A 16,751-nucleotide genomic window follows, 5' to 3' on the forward strand; every position below is an offset into this window, starting at 1 on the left:
GCTGGTCCACTGGGAGGCAGACGGTGCTTTCCAGGCCCACTGTGGCTAAGCACCGCCCTGGGGGCCACCCCGCTCCCTTGGGCAGCTCTCCAGCAACCCTCACCTCTCAGAATGTGGGGTGCTCCTGTCATAGCTCTTCCTGTTCCCTAAAGATGGACCTTCCAGGAAACGTGTCCACCTGTGACGCCAGCCGGATGGAAGTCCTCCCCATGCCATATGAGATTCTCTTCTTAGAAGGAACTTCAAAAGCCCTCCCCTTGGTGGGAGCCCCTCCCCTCCCAGCAGGAGGACGAGGGGTTGCAAAAGGGCATGCAGGTGTCCCCAGAGGCACCTTCTCTTCAGGGCACGGCCCCCTGGCTTGTGACCCCACCACCACCCTCTCCTGTGCCCCCTAGATGTGCCAGCCCCACTGGGGAGCGCTCCTGCCACTTAGGTACGGAAACCATCCAGGGGCCCTAAGAGTTTGCCCCAACACCGTCGTACACGTCTCCGTGTGGGGGACGATAATAAGCTGGTCATGGAAAGCCCTGTTGAGTGTGAATCAGAACTTCTTCTGGACCCTGAGATACACATATTAACCTGTCATCTATAAACTAAAAACAGTGTGTTCTCCAGGCAAGCCTCCACCCCACCCCTACTTCCAGCCACACTGCTGCCCCCAAGATCTTCTGCCTGGAAGGTCTTGGGGTTGGAACACGCAGGAGATGAGGAGACAGGAGGGCAAGGTTAAGGGTGGGGGGATGCTGAGGCTCAAGCCGAGCTGGAGTATGTGCAGGGGATGGACTTGGAGGCCAGGCAAGGGGGGGTCTCCATGGGGCCAGGTAGGGCGTGGTTCCCCGGCACGTGGACTCCCACGAGGCAGGACTGTCTGCGCACTTACTGGCACCTAACGCAAACGGCACCTAACGCGGGGCTTGGCGCACACTCACTGCTCCACAGGCATTTGCTGCCTGGCCGCCCTCACGAGTGAGATGCAGCGTTTCTCCCTGGGACGCTGAGCTCGGGGCTGTCAGGGGCAGGTGAGGGTGACGCCACTGTGAGTGGGCTCGGGGCCCCAGGCCACAGCAGGCCCCACACGGGGTCCCTGCCTCCTCAGACTTGTCGGGCTCAGGGGCAACACCGAGTTCTCCCGGGACTCAGCAACGGCTGCAGGAGAAATGGGGCCATTTACTCCCCAGCTGCAATGCTCCGGGCCAGCAGAGGCAACAGAACGGCCTAATGACAATAAATCAAAGCACCGATTTCTGCATCAAAGGGAAAAAGGCCCAGCCTCGTCAAGCAGCTCATCTTTCAGAAGAAAATGTATTCCTCCTTTTTAATATTCTCATCTATTCATGAAGCAGGAAAAAGGGGCAATTTTCCCCTAACGGAAATTCTCTTGATGCCCGAAGATCACATTGGGTTTCTAAATTAACTCTCTCAGTCCCTAGAAAAATGAAGTGAATTAATGTGGCAGCCCTGAGACAGCAAATCAACCACGGATACAGACCCCACACGACGCTTATAGGGGGCACGTGTGCTCCAACGGCAGGCTCTGCCCTTTCTCGTAAAATCTCCTGGAAGAACAAAAGCACACCTTGCCTCTCTCCAAGGGTTCAATCAGCATCCTGCGTTGAGAAGGACTCTAGACAGCCTTCGAGGAAGACGGTGCATGTTTGGGGAGCGCCGTGGCTCTGGGCGGCCGGAAGGACAGCTCTCTCCCCTGAACTGACCCAGGAGGTGAAGGCCCCCAGCCCCACGGGCAGTCTCTCTCCATGCGCTGAGCTCCGGCCCCCACGTCTGGCGGCAAGGCCACCAAGGGGCACTCAGGGCCCCCCTCACCCACTCCCGTCCCGCTCCGGTCTCCGGGTCTCCATCTCTGCCTCCCCCACGCCCCCACGCCCTCATGGACTCTGCCGGTGACCGTGAGCACAGGGCCGAGGATGGCCGTGACAATGAAGACATGACAGCACCAGCCCAGCTGCAGTCCCGCCAGGGCGGCGGTGAGCATCCCACCACACGCGGTGGTGCGGGAGCGCCTGGGTGGCCATGGTGAGCGGACCCTGAGCTTGAGCCGCGGGTGTCAGCGTGGAGGCGTGGGTTCCCCAGCTCGCAGCCACGGCAGCCGTGTGTCCGGGTCTGCGGGTCCGCGTTAGCCTCTGCTAACGACGCGAGACCACCGGCCTCTGCAACGCCTCGTTGTTTGCACAGAGGCTTCGCGAGGGGACGGTCTGACAAGTGTGTGTTCGTCTGTTTTCTGTCGGGTACAGACCCAAACATCAAACCCAGGGCTTAAATAATGTTCAAAAGAAGGGCTCTTCCTACAGAAGCGCAGAGAAAACGTTGTAACCTGGGACCCGGTGCTGACGTCCTGGCACGCGAGGCTGCAGGTCTGAGCACAGGGCCGGGGGTGGTGGGGCCCTGGGCTCTCCAGTCCGCGCACGGCTGCTGCGGCCGACTCAGCCCGCGAGAGCCCACTGTCGTCAGGCAATTTTGAAAGCAGACTGTGCAACACAGCTGTTATTCAGAGTCAAATAACATAAACTTTACAACTAAATAAGTTATATTAAAAATACTCTATGGTGACTTGTGTAACACAATAAAAAAAAGTTTAGAAAAGGCAAAAAATACTCAAAACCCACCACTTCCTAACTATTTTACTATCATTTCTCCTCGTTTTACCCCTTGTATCCGTATGCGGGAGGGACACAAAGTGCTGAGCGACTGCAGTCCGCCCCCGGTCTGTGCTCAGGGCCTCACGCCAGCCACAGGAAACTGGCCACAGCATGGTATTTACACCACCGAAATCGGCAGACGCTACAAATCGGTGCCTTTTTTTTGAGAGCCGGCTGTTACCAGCACACATCAGAGTCATTCATGTCAAGCCACAGAGACTAGAAATAACATGTGTGTCAGGTCACTCGGGACGAAGTGAGCACACAAGGGCAGGAGCCCAAACAGCCGTGTGTGTGGAGGCAGGAGGCGCACAGACAAGGCTCCGCCCACGCGGGAGGCCGCTCCCTACACTGCCCCTCGGGGCGGTGTCCCACCCCTCCTGTCCCCACCGCGACAGGGAGACACAGGGATGCAGCCTCTGCCCTCGGCTGCCAAAGCTAAGGGGTGTCTGTGCCGCCCGTGAACCGTAGGGAGGTGTCTGGAGCCAATCCCACTACGGACTCTCTTCCCAAGGGACCACCCGAGGGTCTCACCGCAGATGCTGCTGGGACCCAGACGCCACGTCCATGTGGTAACTTAAACTTTCTCTGTGAAGTTTTATTTGAACACCTGACCTCACCACCTAGCACATGTGACTTTCATGTATTTAGATGAAAACAGATGAATAAACTTGTATCTTGAATTAAGATAGCGAAAGTGCATCCACAAGACAAATTTGTACGTGTCTCTGCAAATCCCACTCGATATCCGTGAACAACGAAGGGGAGTGGGTTGTATCGAAAGAGCTGAACAACCCACACAGCTCCATTATTTCCCTCCCTGAGATCAAAAGCAACACACAGGTGTCACTTCCTGGATCAATGACCCCTACCCAATATAAATTAGAGCATCACAGACGCGGTGAGCGCGAGTCCATGAATAACTACCGGTATCGCTTTACAACGTCAGTGGTGAGACGGTGCTAAGACGGGTTTACAGCAAAACACGTTACAGAAAGCTTGAAATTTTTACAGTGGTTTAAAATGAACCATAAGACACTGTGAACAAACTTCCTGAATTCCGGCCATTGGATAACTCCTCACATTTCCTGCCTATCCTTCCAGTTACTCTTCTCGGCCCTCCAGCCTCGGCCCGCAGCAGCAGCGGGCCCGTCCGTGGGGAGCCGGGAGCGGGGCGACAGACTGTGTCCCTGACTGCCCCAGTTCTCCATGGAAGACAAGAGCCTCACTACAGACAAGGTCAATCCCTTCAAAGCCAGTGGCACAAGTCTCTTTTACGAGACCTTTATGTTTCTCTGGGAATCATGTAACAAACGCAGTGCTCTCATCACAAGAGAGAGGCTCAGCCCTCATGCACAGGTGGGAGAGTCTCGTGTACTTCCCTCTATCCGCAGGCAACTTTCCTCCCCCATGAGGAGGATCCGGGGCTCCCACCCAGCCTGGCCCCCATCCACCTGAAACACCATCTTGGCGGCCCCCTCCGGGACCCGAGGCTCTGTGACAGGTGGACGTGCTCAGTGCCATCCTGCCCTCCATCACCTTGAGATTGCCCACCTGCCTCTGTGCACAAATCGTGGGCACTCCCTGGGCCCTCCCCGAGACTCAAACACTGCTGGGCTTGGCAGACGCCCACGGATGTGACACTCACATAGCCACTCTGAGACATGAAGGGGCATTTAGTGGGTACCAGGAGCAACGGACCTAAGTCCAGCCATGTGAGAGGACAATGGACTCAGGAGCACAAGAGGCTCTCCACCACCACCGGTCGATGGCCCTGCTCTGCAGAGGAGAGAATGGGAGCGGGAGGCTGGCCTGCAGGTGGCCTGTGCCCGGTGGAAGGACGGTGAGGCCCCACAGTCAGGAGGGTAAAGCTTTCGTGGCCTGGGGCAGTGCAGGGTGGCACTAGGCACACTTGGAGAGAAACCCCACAGTCTGGGTGGCTGGCTAGGCGCCAGACCCAGGACACGGAGACCACAGACAGAGGCCCCAGCTATAGATGCAGACCTGGTTTCTCTAAGTTACGTCGAGACAACTGTCCAAGGTGAACAGGGCAGCTGCCAGCATGGTGATGTCATTGTCATTAAACTCCTGTCAAAGGCGTGGGACCTGTGGCTTGAGAAGCCTGTGCGCCAGGGAGGCGTGCCACCCGAGTTAGAACAACTAAGGAAGTGTGTGTTCTTGGAGGCTTCGTTCAGAACACGCGTGGCTCCCCCGACCGCCTGACTGAGGTCGCGCTCAGCTCCGTTTGGAAGGAATGCATGGGCGTCCTGTGCGTGGGCGTCAGAGGCACCCAAAGCTGGAAAGCCAAACACTGCAGACCAGAGCAGCCTGGGTCACAGGAGAGCTCTTCACTGCCCTGTGGGTGGGAAAAGACACCCCAGAGCCTCGGAGTGGGGACACGCAGGCCAAAACTTCCCCCCTAAAAACAACTTTGACATTAAACAAAGCACGAAACAAAATCTGGTTTCTTTCGTTAGGAACAGAGCCTCAATTACCAGGACAACTCTTGGGTCGTCAGAGTCTTTAGAAAGTGAAATCATTTCTCTGTAGCTTCTGTAGAAATGGCACAAATGCTGTCTTAAAGATAAAAGCCAGTCCCGATCCCCCAGCTGGGAGGAGTCAATCCCATGCGGGTGAGCTGGCCTCGCACCGAAAACCAAACCAAAACGCCAAGTTCCCCATGGTGGGCGACCCGCGATGCCCGATGCGGTGGGTCTGCTGCCTCCAGACGTAGGGGGCAACCGAGCAAGAATCAAGAGACCAACCAGTCCCGCCCCTACCGTCAAAGAAGAGCTCAGAGAGTGCAACTGTGCGTATGGACACTCCCCCGTTACAAAGGCAAACGCAATGAAAGAGATACGAGGAAAAGGTGAAAAGCAGAAAAGAAACAACTAGCGATACCCCAGCAGTGACAGGAAACAGCGGCCAGCGTCTGCTCCTCCCACACTCGGGCCTCACCGCTGCTGCGACGCACTTGCAACCCCTTCTTCATGCGGTGCGCGGTGCCCTCAGCGCCGGTGGAGCTCAGGTCTTGGAGCAAGCCACCAGCACGGTCCCCTGGTGCTGGGCATCCGGGATGTTCCCACCTAACAGCCACGGTGAATGATGTCCTCACAACAAAGCTTTGTACCCAGATGTACTCCCCTGCGTGGCTCACAGAGCCCACCCACGGTAGAGGGAAAATGGTAGATTGTCCTAAATGAGACAGGGTGGGGTCTCCTGATGGGCCACGGCACGTGCACCAGGCTGAACAGTGGCCCCTGGAATGGTATGTCCGTGTCCTGCAAAAATGCCCTTACGTGTGGGTGCTCAGCTAAGCACAAAGGATGATTCCAGTTGGCCCCGAATGCAGCCACATGTATGCTTGTAAGACAGAAGCACAGGGGAACCAGGGACAAGGAGGTGACGTGTCTACACGCCAAGGAACATCAGGGACAGCCAGCTGCCACCCAAAGACCATAAAAAGGCCTGGTCCAGCTTTCCCGGAGCCTCCGGACAAAGCACAGCCCTGCCCTCATCTTGACTTCAGACTCCAGCCTCCGGGACCATGAGTAAATTCATGGCTATTGTTTGCAGCTCCCGGTGGCATGTGCCGTCGCGGCCCTGGGAGACCAGCACAACCAGGTAAGAGGTGTACTCGCTTAGCCCAACTCGCGTGGTCTTCGGAAAATTACAGAACCAGATAAAGTCATAGTGAAATCAATTGCCACAACGCAACCAGCAATCTCCCCATGGAAGACTGAGCGTCACGACAGAGAGGGAGCTGTGTCACGGGGTCCGTGACAGTCGCCCTTCAGCACCACAGACTGAGGTGGTAACAGCACACCAAAGAGCGCTCTGGTCTCTCTCCGAAAGATGAAACTGAGGCAGACGCTGCAGCTCCGTGAGAGAAGAAAGTCATGCGCACTTTCCCGAACGTGTGGTCCGCTTTCCCCACTGTGGGACACCCATCCACGCGCTCTCCCACGGGCGAACGCCAGTCTCCTGGAAGGAGGGGAAACCAAAGCAGTGCTCTCTGCCTTTGCCTCTAAGAATCAAATCTGAGTGGCACATAAAACTCTAAATCTCCTGGAACTAATGTTCCTTTAGATATGGTTTCTAATTTTAAGTACCTGAGCTCGATTATTGATCACAATGTGTCTTTAAATGAACAGATTAAAACTTTCTCCATAAAAATGAACTGTAAAAAATTATAGCTGTTCTCTGGGGAGTAAGACACTGTCTGACTTCTAAACTTGGATTTCAGACGGTGAAGAGTGACTTTCTCCTTCTGACCGCAGCCGTGGGCTGCGCCTCTCCCCTCCCCGCCACCAGGCCCCGATCTACCGGTGGTCGTCCTGGGTTTGACTGTTACCAGCTCTCCGGAAATCAAGTGAAAGTGTTGCTCATTTTTCCATTCTCGATATGCAGGTCCTTCTAAAACAGGTCCTTCCTAAACACCCCAGCCCAGGATGCTCACAGCACGGTTTAATAATCCTGCTATGCTTCCTGCACCAAAGACTCCGTGGCAATCTCCCTGCAGCCAGTCTTACAGAATCTCTAGTGACAAATTCCGTAACACGTGTCCAGTACAAAAGGAGTCTCAACAAAGATACTCGGCATCCAGCGCCTCCTTGCTTGTACCTAAAGCAACACAGACCTGAATGGCACCCCGCCATCCAGCCCCGGACCCCACAAACAGCTGGGAAGCTCAGTTTCCGCAAAACCTCCTGGAGATCTGGTTGGCCCCACAGGAGACGATACCTTGGTCCAAGGAAAGCAAGGGGTCGGTGAATGGCCACGTGAAGCAAGACCACAGACATCTCATGAATGGTACAGTGTCAGCAGGACGTGGTGGGGGTCCTGAAGACAGGGCTGAGGGGAACGAGACAGTGTCTGGGGACTTGAAAAGAAACAGCCTCAAGCACAGGTCTGTGCAGAAAGAGCCCATGGCGCACACACAGTGGCCGAAGCTCTACCTTACGGTTTCCATCTTCACACAAGGAACAAAAGGCGTTCCCCAGAGTAACATGTGATGTTTGCCCCCAGGCACCAGGAGGCCAGATGCAGCCCCTCTCAGGAGAGCCACGGGGCCCAGAGCTCCGAGAGTCAGTCAGAGACCAGAGCTGGCGATGGGGGGACCTCCCCAGGCTGCTCGTTCAGCACTGGAAACCCCACGCATCCTAGAAACGGCAGCCCCCACCTGCAGGACGCGACTCGTCAGCACCGAGAATGGAGAGACACGATCGAAATAACCGAGTCACAGTGTTGCTACTGGCCCGGTGAGAATGCTTACACCGTAACAGTCTGTCGGGCAGATGCAGCCAGAAATGTCGGGTCAAGAGAGGACACTTTCCGGGTAGGTTTCAGAGAACAGAGATGAGACTGTGTTAAGTGGAGATAATTTCTTTCAGCTGAAAATAACCAGAAGCAGCACAACATCGCCCTGACCCCAACCCGACCGCCAGGGCCACTGTGCCGCCAACTTCTGCAGTCACCACCGACATCCAGGGGACTCTGATCGCTGTGACCTACACAGACTTCCTGAGGAGTTACCAGGAGCCAAAGGTCACCTGAGAGACGGCGGTAGACTCCACGACAGTTGTCCACTGTAACAACCGTCCCAAGATGTAGTGGCCTGAAACAAACCACGTGTTCTGCGAGCGGGACTTGATCAGGCGTCTCATGTAAGCTCCACGCGGCATCCGCTCCTGGGGCCAGGGGCCACTTTCTGGACGGCATGCTCACACGGCTGGCCAGCTGGTGTCGACGGTCAGCTAGGAGCTCAGCCAAGCTGTGGGCCGAGACCGGGTTCCCCTTCATGGACTGCCTGGCTGGGATCCAAAAGGAGGTGGTAGGTCAGCGAGGGCAGTGGGGCAGCACAGGTGGTTTCCACGGCAATGGTGAGCACCTTCACTCGACTGGCTCATGGCCTTGAGGGGAGCGAGCAGAGGGGACCAGCAGGGGAGCAGTCAGGAAAGAGAGCAGTGCAGACGGAAAAAGGCAACCATGCCCCCAGCCGCCAGGCAGGCTGCGGGTGGTCAAATCCAAACTCTTCCGCAAACGGACCGTAATTTATTTAACCAACCCCTACAAGAGACTGTTAGATTATTCCAGGCCTTTTGTTTTGTTTCGTTTGCTTTGCAATAGCAAACAATTCTCTAATGACTCTGTCGGTACATACATCCTGCCATTTTACGGAGAGTATATCCAGGGGACGATTCCCTAGCAGAGACATTACTGAGTGACAGGGTTAATGGTCTGGTCCTTCTTTTTTGTTTGGAAAGACCCCATCAGCAGACTGGACAGGGGATGGGCCATTTGTGCAGGAATGTCTCTGACTTGGCATGATTACCCATCTTGGGCAAAAGGTAGAAGATTTGAGATTGGGGATAGGGGAGGCTATACAAGCGGGTTGGTATCAACCCCCAGACTGGTAGGAGATTAAATCCTCTCCTGCAGAGTTTGAAAGGACTACAGCAGCAGAGATCACTATTATGACCATACACTCAGCATGGAGACCCACCGTTCTACATTTAGCAGCATGAAAATCACCGGGAAGGCTCGCTGAAATTCCCTCTGCCAGCCCTAAGTTTCTGACTCAGTAGGTCCGAGGTGGGGCCTGGAGTGTGCATTTCTATCAAGTCCCAGGTGATGCGGATACAGCCAGTCCAGGCACCACACTTTGAGGACCACCGCTGTAGACTGCTGTCCAGGGTAGCAGCAAAGTGGTCAAAGGGAACACAGCTAACTGGTGTCAGGATTGGGATTTGACCCGAGTTTTTGACTCCAGTATCTGTGCCGAATGCCTTGCTGCATAATGTTCTCACCCTGGCTCCCATCAGCATCAGTTGTGGCATTGGGAAGGCAGACGCCTGGGCTGCACCCCAGACCCAGACCATCAGAGTCTAGGGGGACCCGGCACCAAAAGATTCTTAGAGCCCCCACATGAGCTCAATGTGCACCACAGCTGGAAACCACTCCTGGGCTGCAGCGTTAGGTCTCTATCATGCCTACCCTGACTTCAGGTCTTACGCTCAAGTCTTTAATCCATTTTGTGTTTATTTTTGTGTATGGTGTGTGACAGTCCAGTTTCATTCTTCTGCATGTGTCTGTCCAGTTTTCCCAACACACCATTTATTGAAGAGACTGACCTTGCCCCATTGTGTCTTCTTAGATCCTTTGGGGTAAATTAATTGACCATATAAGCATGGGTTTACTTCTGGGCTCTCTATTCTGTTCCGCTGATGTAGGTGTCTGTTTTTATGACAAGTACCTATTTTGATGGTACCTGACGACTGTACCATAGACTTCACTGTAATTCAGAAGAGCTCCCTCACCTGCGGGGCCACATCAAGGTGGCACAAACAACAGGCAAGAACCCTAACTGTCCAAAATACATGAGGGAAATTGCTGTCCCCTGTCTTAGGTGCCAGGGGCACACTGGCAGTGCCCGTCTGAGGCAGGGCTCATCCCTGTGACTGTTTCCACTGATCCTCAGAGGCCAAGATTCAAACTGAGCGAGGAGACTGCATCCCTTGGCTAAAGAAAGGCAGCTTTTTTCCAAGATCTCTCCTCCACTTATCTTTGGTATTTCCATGATTGACAAACAGAAATATATTTATTGAGGGATTATCTATATTGAAAACCAGACACGGGATTTTTTCTTCTCTGTCAATATTGCAGAAATATCAGCTGTTTGAACAAAAGGAGAGGTATTTTCATTCAATCCCAAATGCTGAAAATTCCCCAGTTTATATTCAGGGAGACATTTGGTTTTATTGATCATGTTAGCTGAATAAGTTTAAACTCCTATAGCCAGACAAGGAGAACGTTGATTTTCTCTTTATTATAAAGGTTATTAAGAGGAAGCCAGATATAGAAGTTATTTGTTTTTAGACAATCCCACAGAATCAGAACCACTCAAATATGTTCCAGAAGTTTTGTTCAAAGCCAACACCTAAATGGCCTAAAGGACAGCTCTGTCTCTTCTGAGAATACTAATTTTATGGTTCAAGATTTGGCGTATTTCAGGCGAGGGCTTTGTTATCAATGGGGGAAATGTCCATTCCCTGATTTTAATTCACACTTCACTAACGGTCAGAGACAAGACACACGTGGGCTGCCCGCACCGCAGAACCCCTGGCCGTTGACGGTAACTTAGCATCGTCCCTGCAGACTGACCGCATTGGAGGCTTTCTCCACAAGAGCACCTGTGCTCGCCCGCACATGCAAACACAAGAACACCTACGTGTGGGTCAGGAATAACATGTACACTTAAAAACAAATGCCAAACACTTTCATAGTCAAAGAGACGTACTGCTGAACTGGCTCCTCCTCTTTTTTTGGCATACTTTCCCAGTTTCTTCAAATCCAAAAAGGAGGTAGCCAAAATACTAGATGAAGTGACTTTGTTGGATTTTTCCTCACTTTTTTGGTACTGCCTGGAAATACCGGCCTCAGATTTAAGGGAAGGAACGCAATCCCTCAATCACCACTCAAAAACATCCATGTTCCTTCCACAGAAAGCTCACAGAGCAAAAAACCCTCTCCAGGATTTTGTTGAAATTTCGTACTTGGTCAGTGAAAAGTGAGGGACAGGCAGCCTTCCGAGCACCCCAGTCGGCCAGTCAGCTGGAGCGAAAGTCCGGGCGGAGACGTATCGCCAAGTGACGAAGTCCGCTCCTTCAAACCCTTTTGATATTTACTTTGATAAAATCATATATATAAATATATATAAATCTCCAAAGGACAGCAGTTTCGGTCCTTTCTGAAAGAAATGAGGTAACTTACAGAAATGACCACAATTATTTTTTAAGGGAAGTTATGCAAATCTGATAGACTAAAGTAAATGTTTCATAAAACCAATGACTGTTTAAATTGTAGGACTAAATTGTTTGTATATAAATATTACCTTTTATATTCCATTTGAGTTTTATGTAGATGAACACATTACTTTAATGACCTGCGTTTGCGGAGAGTAGGAGACGCGCTCTCTCGGTTCTCGCCCGCCAGATGGCTGCCTTTTCTTGCATGAGATTAAAACATGTCTCTCATTCACCGCAATGCTTCTGAGGCAAATTAATATCGCCAGCTAAATTGCTTGTGTTTTCGGAATAAAATTTAAAGAGAACTTTTTAAAGCAATTGGTGTCACAGGTTCCCAGAGCAGATTGTTCTCCAGGTAGGGCATGATGGTTTTAAACACTCGGTAATTAATGGAAAGGATTCTGTGTTAATTGACTGCTTCAGGAAAGGGAAATATAATGACTCCTTATTAATCATGAGAAGAAATGTACGGCACGGAGGCACCACAATAATTGTTCTAACGGCGGAGAAATGTTAATTAATGAAAAGAACAATGATGTAAGAAATTAGCTGCATAATGTTTGCTGCTGATGGAGGCTGGGTTTTAAACACGTTATTTACAGTGGAAACCACGAAATGTTGCCTCTAACAGATGCATGTAACCTTGTACCACCCAAGTTTAGGGGAAAAAAATCTTAAAATGCTGCTGTCATCTTTGCTTGCAGAAGCAAAAACACTTGCCCAGGGCTACATTTATTTCAGAGAAGGACGGCCTTGTCCTTCATGTCTGATCTAGGCTTCTAAAATCAAAATCTTCCTCAGAGCAAAACAGGGTCGTTTGTTAATGTCATTTAATGACACAACAGGTCATTCTGACTGCTGAGGACAAAAGGAGAAGAAAGTACTTTTCCCTAAACTGAAATAAACAAACTCCATTTCTGATATTTCCCAACTAACATAAAGAAAAATTCAGATTCGCTTTGGGGACAGAGTGTCTTTTTTTTTTTTTTTTTTTTAATTTCAAGTCCCTGAGAGAATATACAGCTTCCACTCCATCCAACGACTCATTTTCCAGAAAAGGAAGCCTCATTCATTAAAATGCAGAGCCCGTCAGCCACGTGCACGGCAGTCAGGTGCTCAGAGCCGTGAGCCGCCCAAGCTGGTGGCCACTCCACCCGGTCGGACGCGGCCCAGAAAGCCCTTCCCTTCGGCCTGCTTGACGGGGCGACACGGGCACGCGGAGGGGAGGAAGCACGGGGCTGCGCACAGCCGGCCCCCGGCGGGTGGGGAGGGAGGCTGCCAGGAACCTGGACGCTGCGCCCGCCCGGCCAGCCGAGCGCCGCACTCACGCCCTGTCCTTGCAGGTGGAACGTGCTGGGACTGCAGGGCGCGCTGCTCTGCCACTTCATCGAGCCCGTGTACCTGCACAGCATCATCGTGGGCAGCCTGCACCACACCGGCCACCTCTCCCGCGTCATGAGCCACCGGACCGAGGACGTCGGACAGCTGCCCACCTCATATCGGCACAACCGGCCCCTCCTCAGCGGTAAGAAAACGCCGTCCTCATATACACACGTGACTAATGCCCTCCCATCAGCTGGCCCCATGCCTCCTAAGATTTTACCCATTTTGGCCACTGGCTTAAATATTTCAGATTTAGCGAGCAAAATGACAATAATACAAAACTTTAAAAGAAAGGAGGAAGGTTACCGTGCATTCCGAATGTAGGAACGGGCAGCACTTTGAGGTGGATGCAGAACAGGACGCAGCACACGACCACGTCCCAGCATCACAGTGACTGAGGGGACCATCACGCACAGGTCCAAGAGGACCACTTACCTGTCCCGCTCTGCTCCGCGGGAGGCGTCTCTGATGGGAGGGCCAGGTGGGTCGGAAGCAGTCACACGGAGGGTGGACAGTGCAGGCCCCCAGGCCGCCCGAGTGGTTGCAGTGGTTGCAGGACTCGGGGTCCCTGTGCCCTCCTCGCACAAGGCATCCGGGAAGCACATGTCAGAGGCAACAAGGTAATCCAGCAGGCACTGAGCCTGCCTCTACTCCTAGCTTCCCACGCTGCCTGCGTCCACAGCACCAGACCTTCAGAGCCTCAGTGCCCCTCTGCAAAACGGGGACGGCCAATCCCTAGGCCGCACGGCACACAGCCAACAGTAATGATCAAGAGTCATACGGCCAGGAAGCGCTCTGGAATCCATCACAGACTGTACACCGCGAAGGACCGAGTCCTAGATGGCGGCATTTTGGAGGGGAATGCCTATGGTGACCACTGGTCTCCCGGTCACAGACCCTTTCCTGGTTCCTGACATGAGCCTCACCAGAGGCCTGGAGGAAACAGCGTGAGCAGAGGGGGACTCCGTTGCTTGGGCAGGACGGTGCCCTGAAGGAACTGCCCGAAGCCGCCCCACAACCCCAGGCAGGTGTCTTGAGGAAGCAGGAAAGCTGTTCCCGCTTCAGGGGAAGGAGCAGGGCTGGCTGGCTTCAGTCTTGGGCCATATGACCTGAGAGAGAAATAGGAAAACAAAGGAGGTGTTCAGTGTTGTGGCTCAGACTTGGGCCTAAGATTTATTCGCAGGATTCTCAAATTGTTCTAAAATACAAAATCAGGGTGTTAGTAGTGCCCCATGGGGGTGGGAGTGAGAACACCTGAGCAAGTGTTGAAGAAGACACCTCCACGTGCGTTCCGACTCTGAGACTCACCGACTCTCTGCTCTGAGCAGAACCTACGAGCTCGGACACGGCGGAGGACCCTCCCCCGCTGGGCTGGCCAACCACCCCAGTCCCCGCTTTGTTACACCGCAGGCCTTCCTTCATATGTGAGGTCCTGCTCCCCAAATCCTAGACCCCGTGCTGAGAGCCACCCCTCTGCTGCTGCAGAAGGACGCGTGGCACTCAGGTAGTGGGCCCGAAATCAAGCTGTGCCAGCCCGTGCCACCTGTCCTCACATCCCTGGGACCACGTTAGAGTCCCGGGGCTTCATGTGTGCAGTGAGGGGACTTAGAGTCAAAGTCAGCGCACCTCAGCGAGGCCCTTTGAGACAGGGTCGCAGAGTCTGTCCAGAAATGCCAAACAGCGCCATCTTTTAGGATCTCACTTGCGCCTCTGTCCCCAGGGCTGCTCCATCGTGGAAGGGGTCAGTCACTTGCCACCATCCCAGGGGCTGGGACAACAAGATCAGCAAGGCAGGATTTCGTCACCACCATCCTTGCTCAAAAGGCTGCCTTTGGATGCAGCCCGAAACCTGCCCAGCATTGCAGGGCCCCGGACCCGAACCACAACCAACTCTGGGCGATGGCGGGCCTGCCGGTGGTCGTGCTGGGGGGGCGAGCACCCAAGGGGCCCGCGGTGGTCAGTGCACATGGCGCAGTGAGGATACAGCACCCGAGTCTCTTGCTGAGAGCGACCACTCAGCCACTGGTCCTTCTCAGTGTCACAAAGATGGCGTCACACCCCCCGACGACGTCCGTGTTACAGATGCGGGAAGAGACTCCCCAACACTCACTTGCTGTGGTGCTCCATCGCTCGACGCGGGGCAAGGACCTGAACTCAGCTCGGCGACACAGCTAAGCTCTCTCAACACGCACACTGCACCCCATGGCCTGAAGCACCATTGAACAGATGTCCATGTTTTTAATCCCATAAAAGTTAATAATGCATACAAGACTAGCTGAAGAGGTGACGGTATCTAACTCGTGATGGACGGTGTAGGAGAGGCAAACCGACCCAGCGGGGCCAGCTCCCTGAGTGTCACAGGAGAGGCGCAAACACTCACCTCAAATTCAGTCTATAAACTTACACTTATTTTTTAAATAGTTGGTAATTTCAGGAATTCTGATAAAATATCACTTTGGCTCAGTTTTAAGCTCTTTCTTTCATTTTTCCTTTTTTTCCTCAAAATGGGAAAGAATACTTTTTTTAAGATTTTATTTACTTATTTGACACAGAGAGAGAGTGTGTGCACAGGCCAGGGGGCGGGGGGAGGGAGAGGGAGAAGCAGGCTTCCCGCTGAGCAGGGAGCCTGACCCGGGACTTGATCCCAGGACTCTGGGATCCTGACCTGAGCTGAAGGCAGACGCTTCACCGCCTGAGCCGCCCAGGCGCCCCAAGAATACTTACTTCTTACGGCTGAAGAGCCAACACAGCTCTGGAGCGGACCCCGAAGTCCTAGAGCTACTCGTTTGGCTGTAAATTGAGTGCTCCCGACTCGGGCGTCCCACAAACGTCAGTGAGGTTCTCCAGTCTCTACATTAAACTGAAGAGAATTCGCATCTGTTATCACCTTTCCCATAAGGGGGCTGGTTTCCATCCAGCCTTTGGGTACACATGTTACTGCCTGGCCATCCATTCTTGCAAAGCTTTTTTAAAATTTTACGTTCAAATGGGAATACATAAACACAGATTAAAAATGGGAATTTTGAGTTATAAGTGTAAAAGCAGTGAATTTAAAAAAAAAAACTTAATTAGAGAAACTCAGAACACCTGAAATCATCGAGTGGCAAAGCACCTGAGACTGTCACATGAACCCCCAGCCCCCTGACACTCACCCCTACTTACAACCAGGACAATCTGACCAGACACTTCAGTCCACACGGAAAACACAGCTTTTGTTACTGCAGAGATGCAAATAAGCCTAAACCTTGGCGTCTCACCTGCAAGCTCTGAGCCACGATAACCACTCTGCTTTTGATGGATATTTAAAAACCAATCATGCAAATTTCGAAAGGAAATCATCAGGATTTTCTGCCACAAAGGACAGACGGAGAGATCCTGTCTAAGGATAGCAATGAAAAGCACACTCAAACAAGCACATGAAATCTGCTTGAAGATTCCCGCAAGGTCGGTTTGCAAAACTGCCGAGAAGATGAAGCCCACGCACTCGCAGGAGTCGTCCCATGGCTCAGCTGGGGCTCAATCAGCTCTGGGTTAATAAGAAGCAGCCAAGCTGAAACAGACAGCCTATCGACACGGTTGTAGGGTGCATGTTAATGTCCTCCAAAGATACCTTGAGCCCTTCTGCACAGACCAGCCTGCAGCTCCGGGCAGAACCTGACGACGCACACCCACCCCGCGGCTGCCGTGTGCCCAAACCCTTTGGCGCGTCACATCACTGGATGAGAGCAGCTCCCGTAAAGGAACTTGCCTTCGGCCTTTCTCGACATATCCGATAAGACGAGAAAATGGTGATGATGATAATGAATAAAAATCTACACTCTGAATATTCGTCTTTTTAGAAAAACATTAAGTGAAGTAGGAACTAACTTTGAGGCTGTTCTGCTTGGCGGACGGTCTGGTTTGTCTG

The 16,751-nt window shown here is 52.9% G+C and overlaps 2 protein-coding genes across 3 annotated transcripts in view; one reads left to right on the forward strand and one right to left on the reverse strand.

Annotated features, from left to right (window-relative positions):
- Nucleotides 1-16,751, forward strand: part of ADARB2 (adenosine deaminase RNA specific B2 (inactive)) — a 405,873-nt gene that overhangs the window by 373,221 nt on the left and 15,901 nt on the right. Inside the window, exon 8 of the mRNA XM_057304750.1 lies at nt 12,805-12,986. Within this exon, the coding sequence (XP_057160733.1) occupies nt 12,805-12,986 (182 nt within the window). The remainder of the gene's footprint in view (nt 1-12,804; nt 12,987-16,751) is intronic.
- WDR37 (WD repeat domain 37) overlaps nt 1,875-16,751 on the reverse strand; it is a 121,800-nt gene continuing 106,923 nt past the window's right edge. The window contains exon 14 of one of the 2 annotated variants that reach the window (XM_057304749.1): nt 1,875-13,953. In XM_057304749.1, the coding sequence (XP_057160732.1) occupies nt 13,906-13,953 (48 nt within the window). In that variant the 3' untranslated portion in view covers nt 1,875-13,905. The remainder of the gene's footprint in view (nt 13,954-16,751) is intronic. The other variant, XM_057304746.1, reaches the window with a different exon arrangement.

Source organism: Ursus arctos, unplaced genomic scaffold, assembly GCF_023065955.2.
Source record: "Ursus arctos isolate Adak ecotype North America unplaced genomic scaffold, UrsArc2.0 scaffold_30, whole genome shotgun sequence".
NCBI classification, from domain to species: Eukaryota; Metazoa; Chordata; class Mammalia; order Carnivora; family Ursidae; genus Ursus; species Ursus arctos.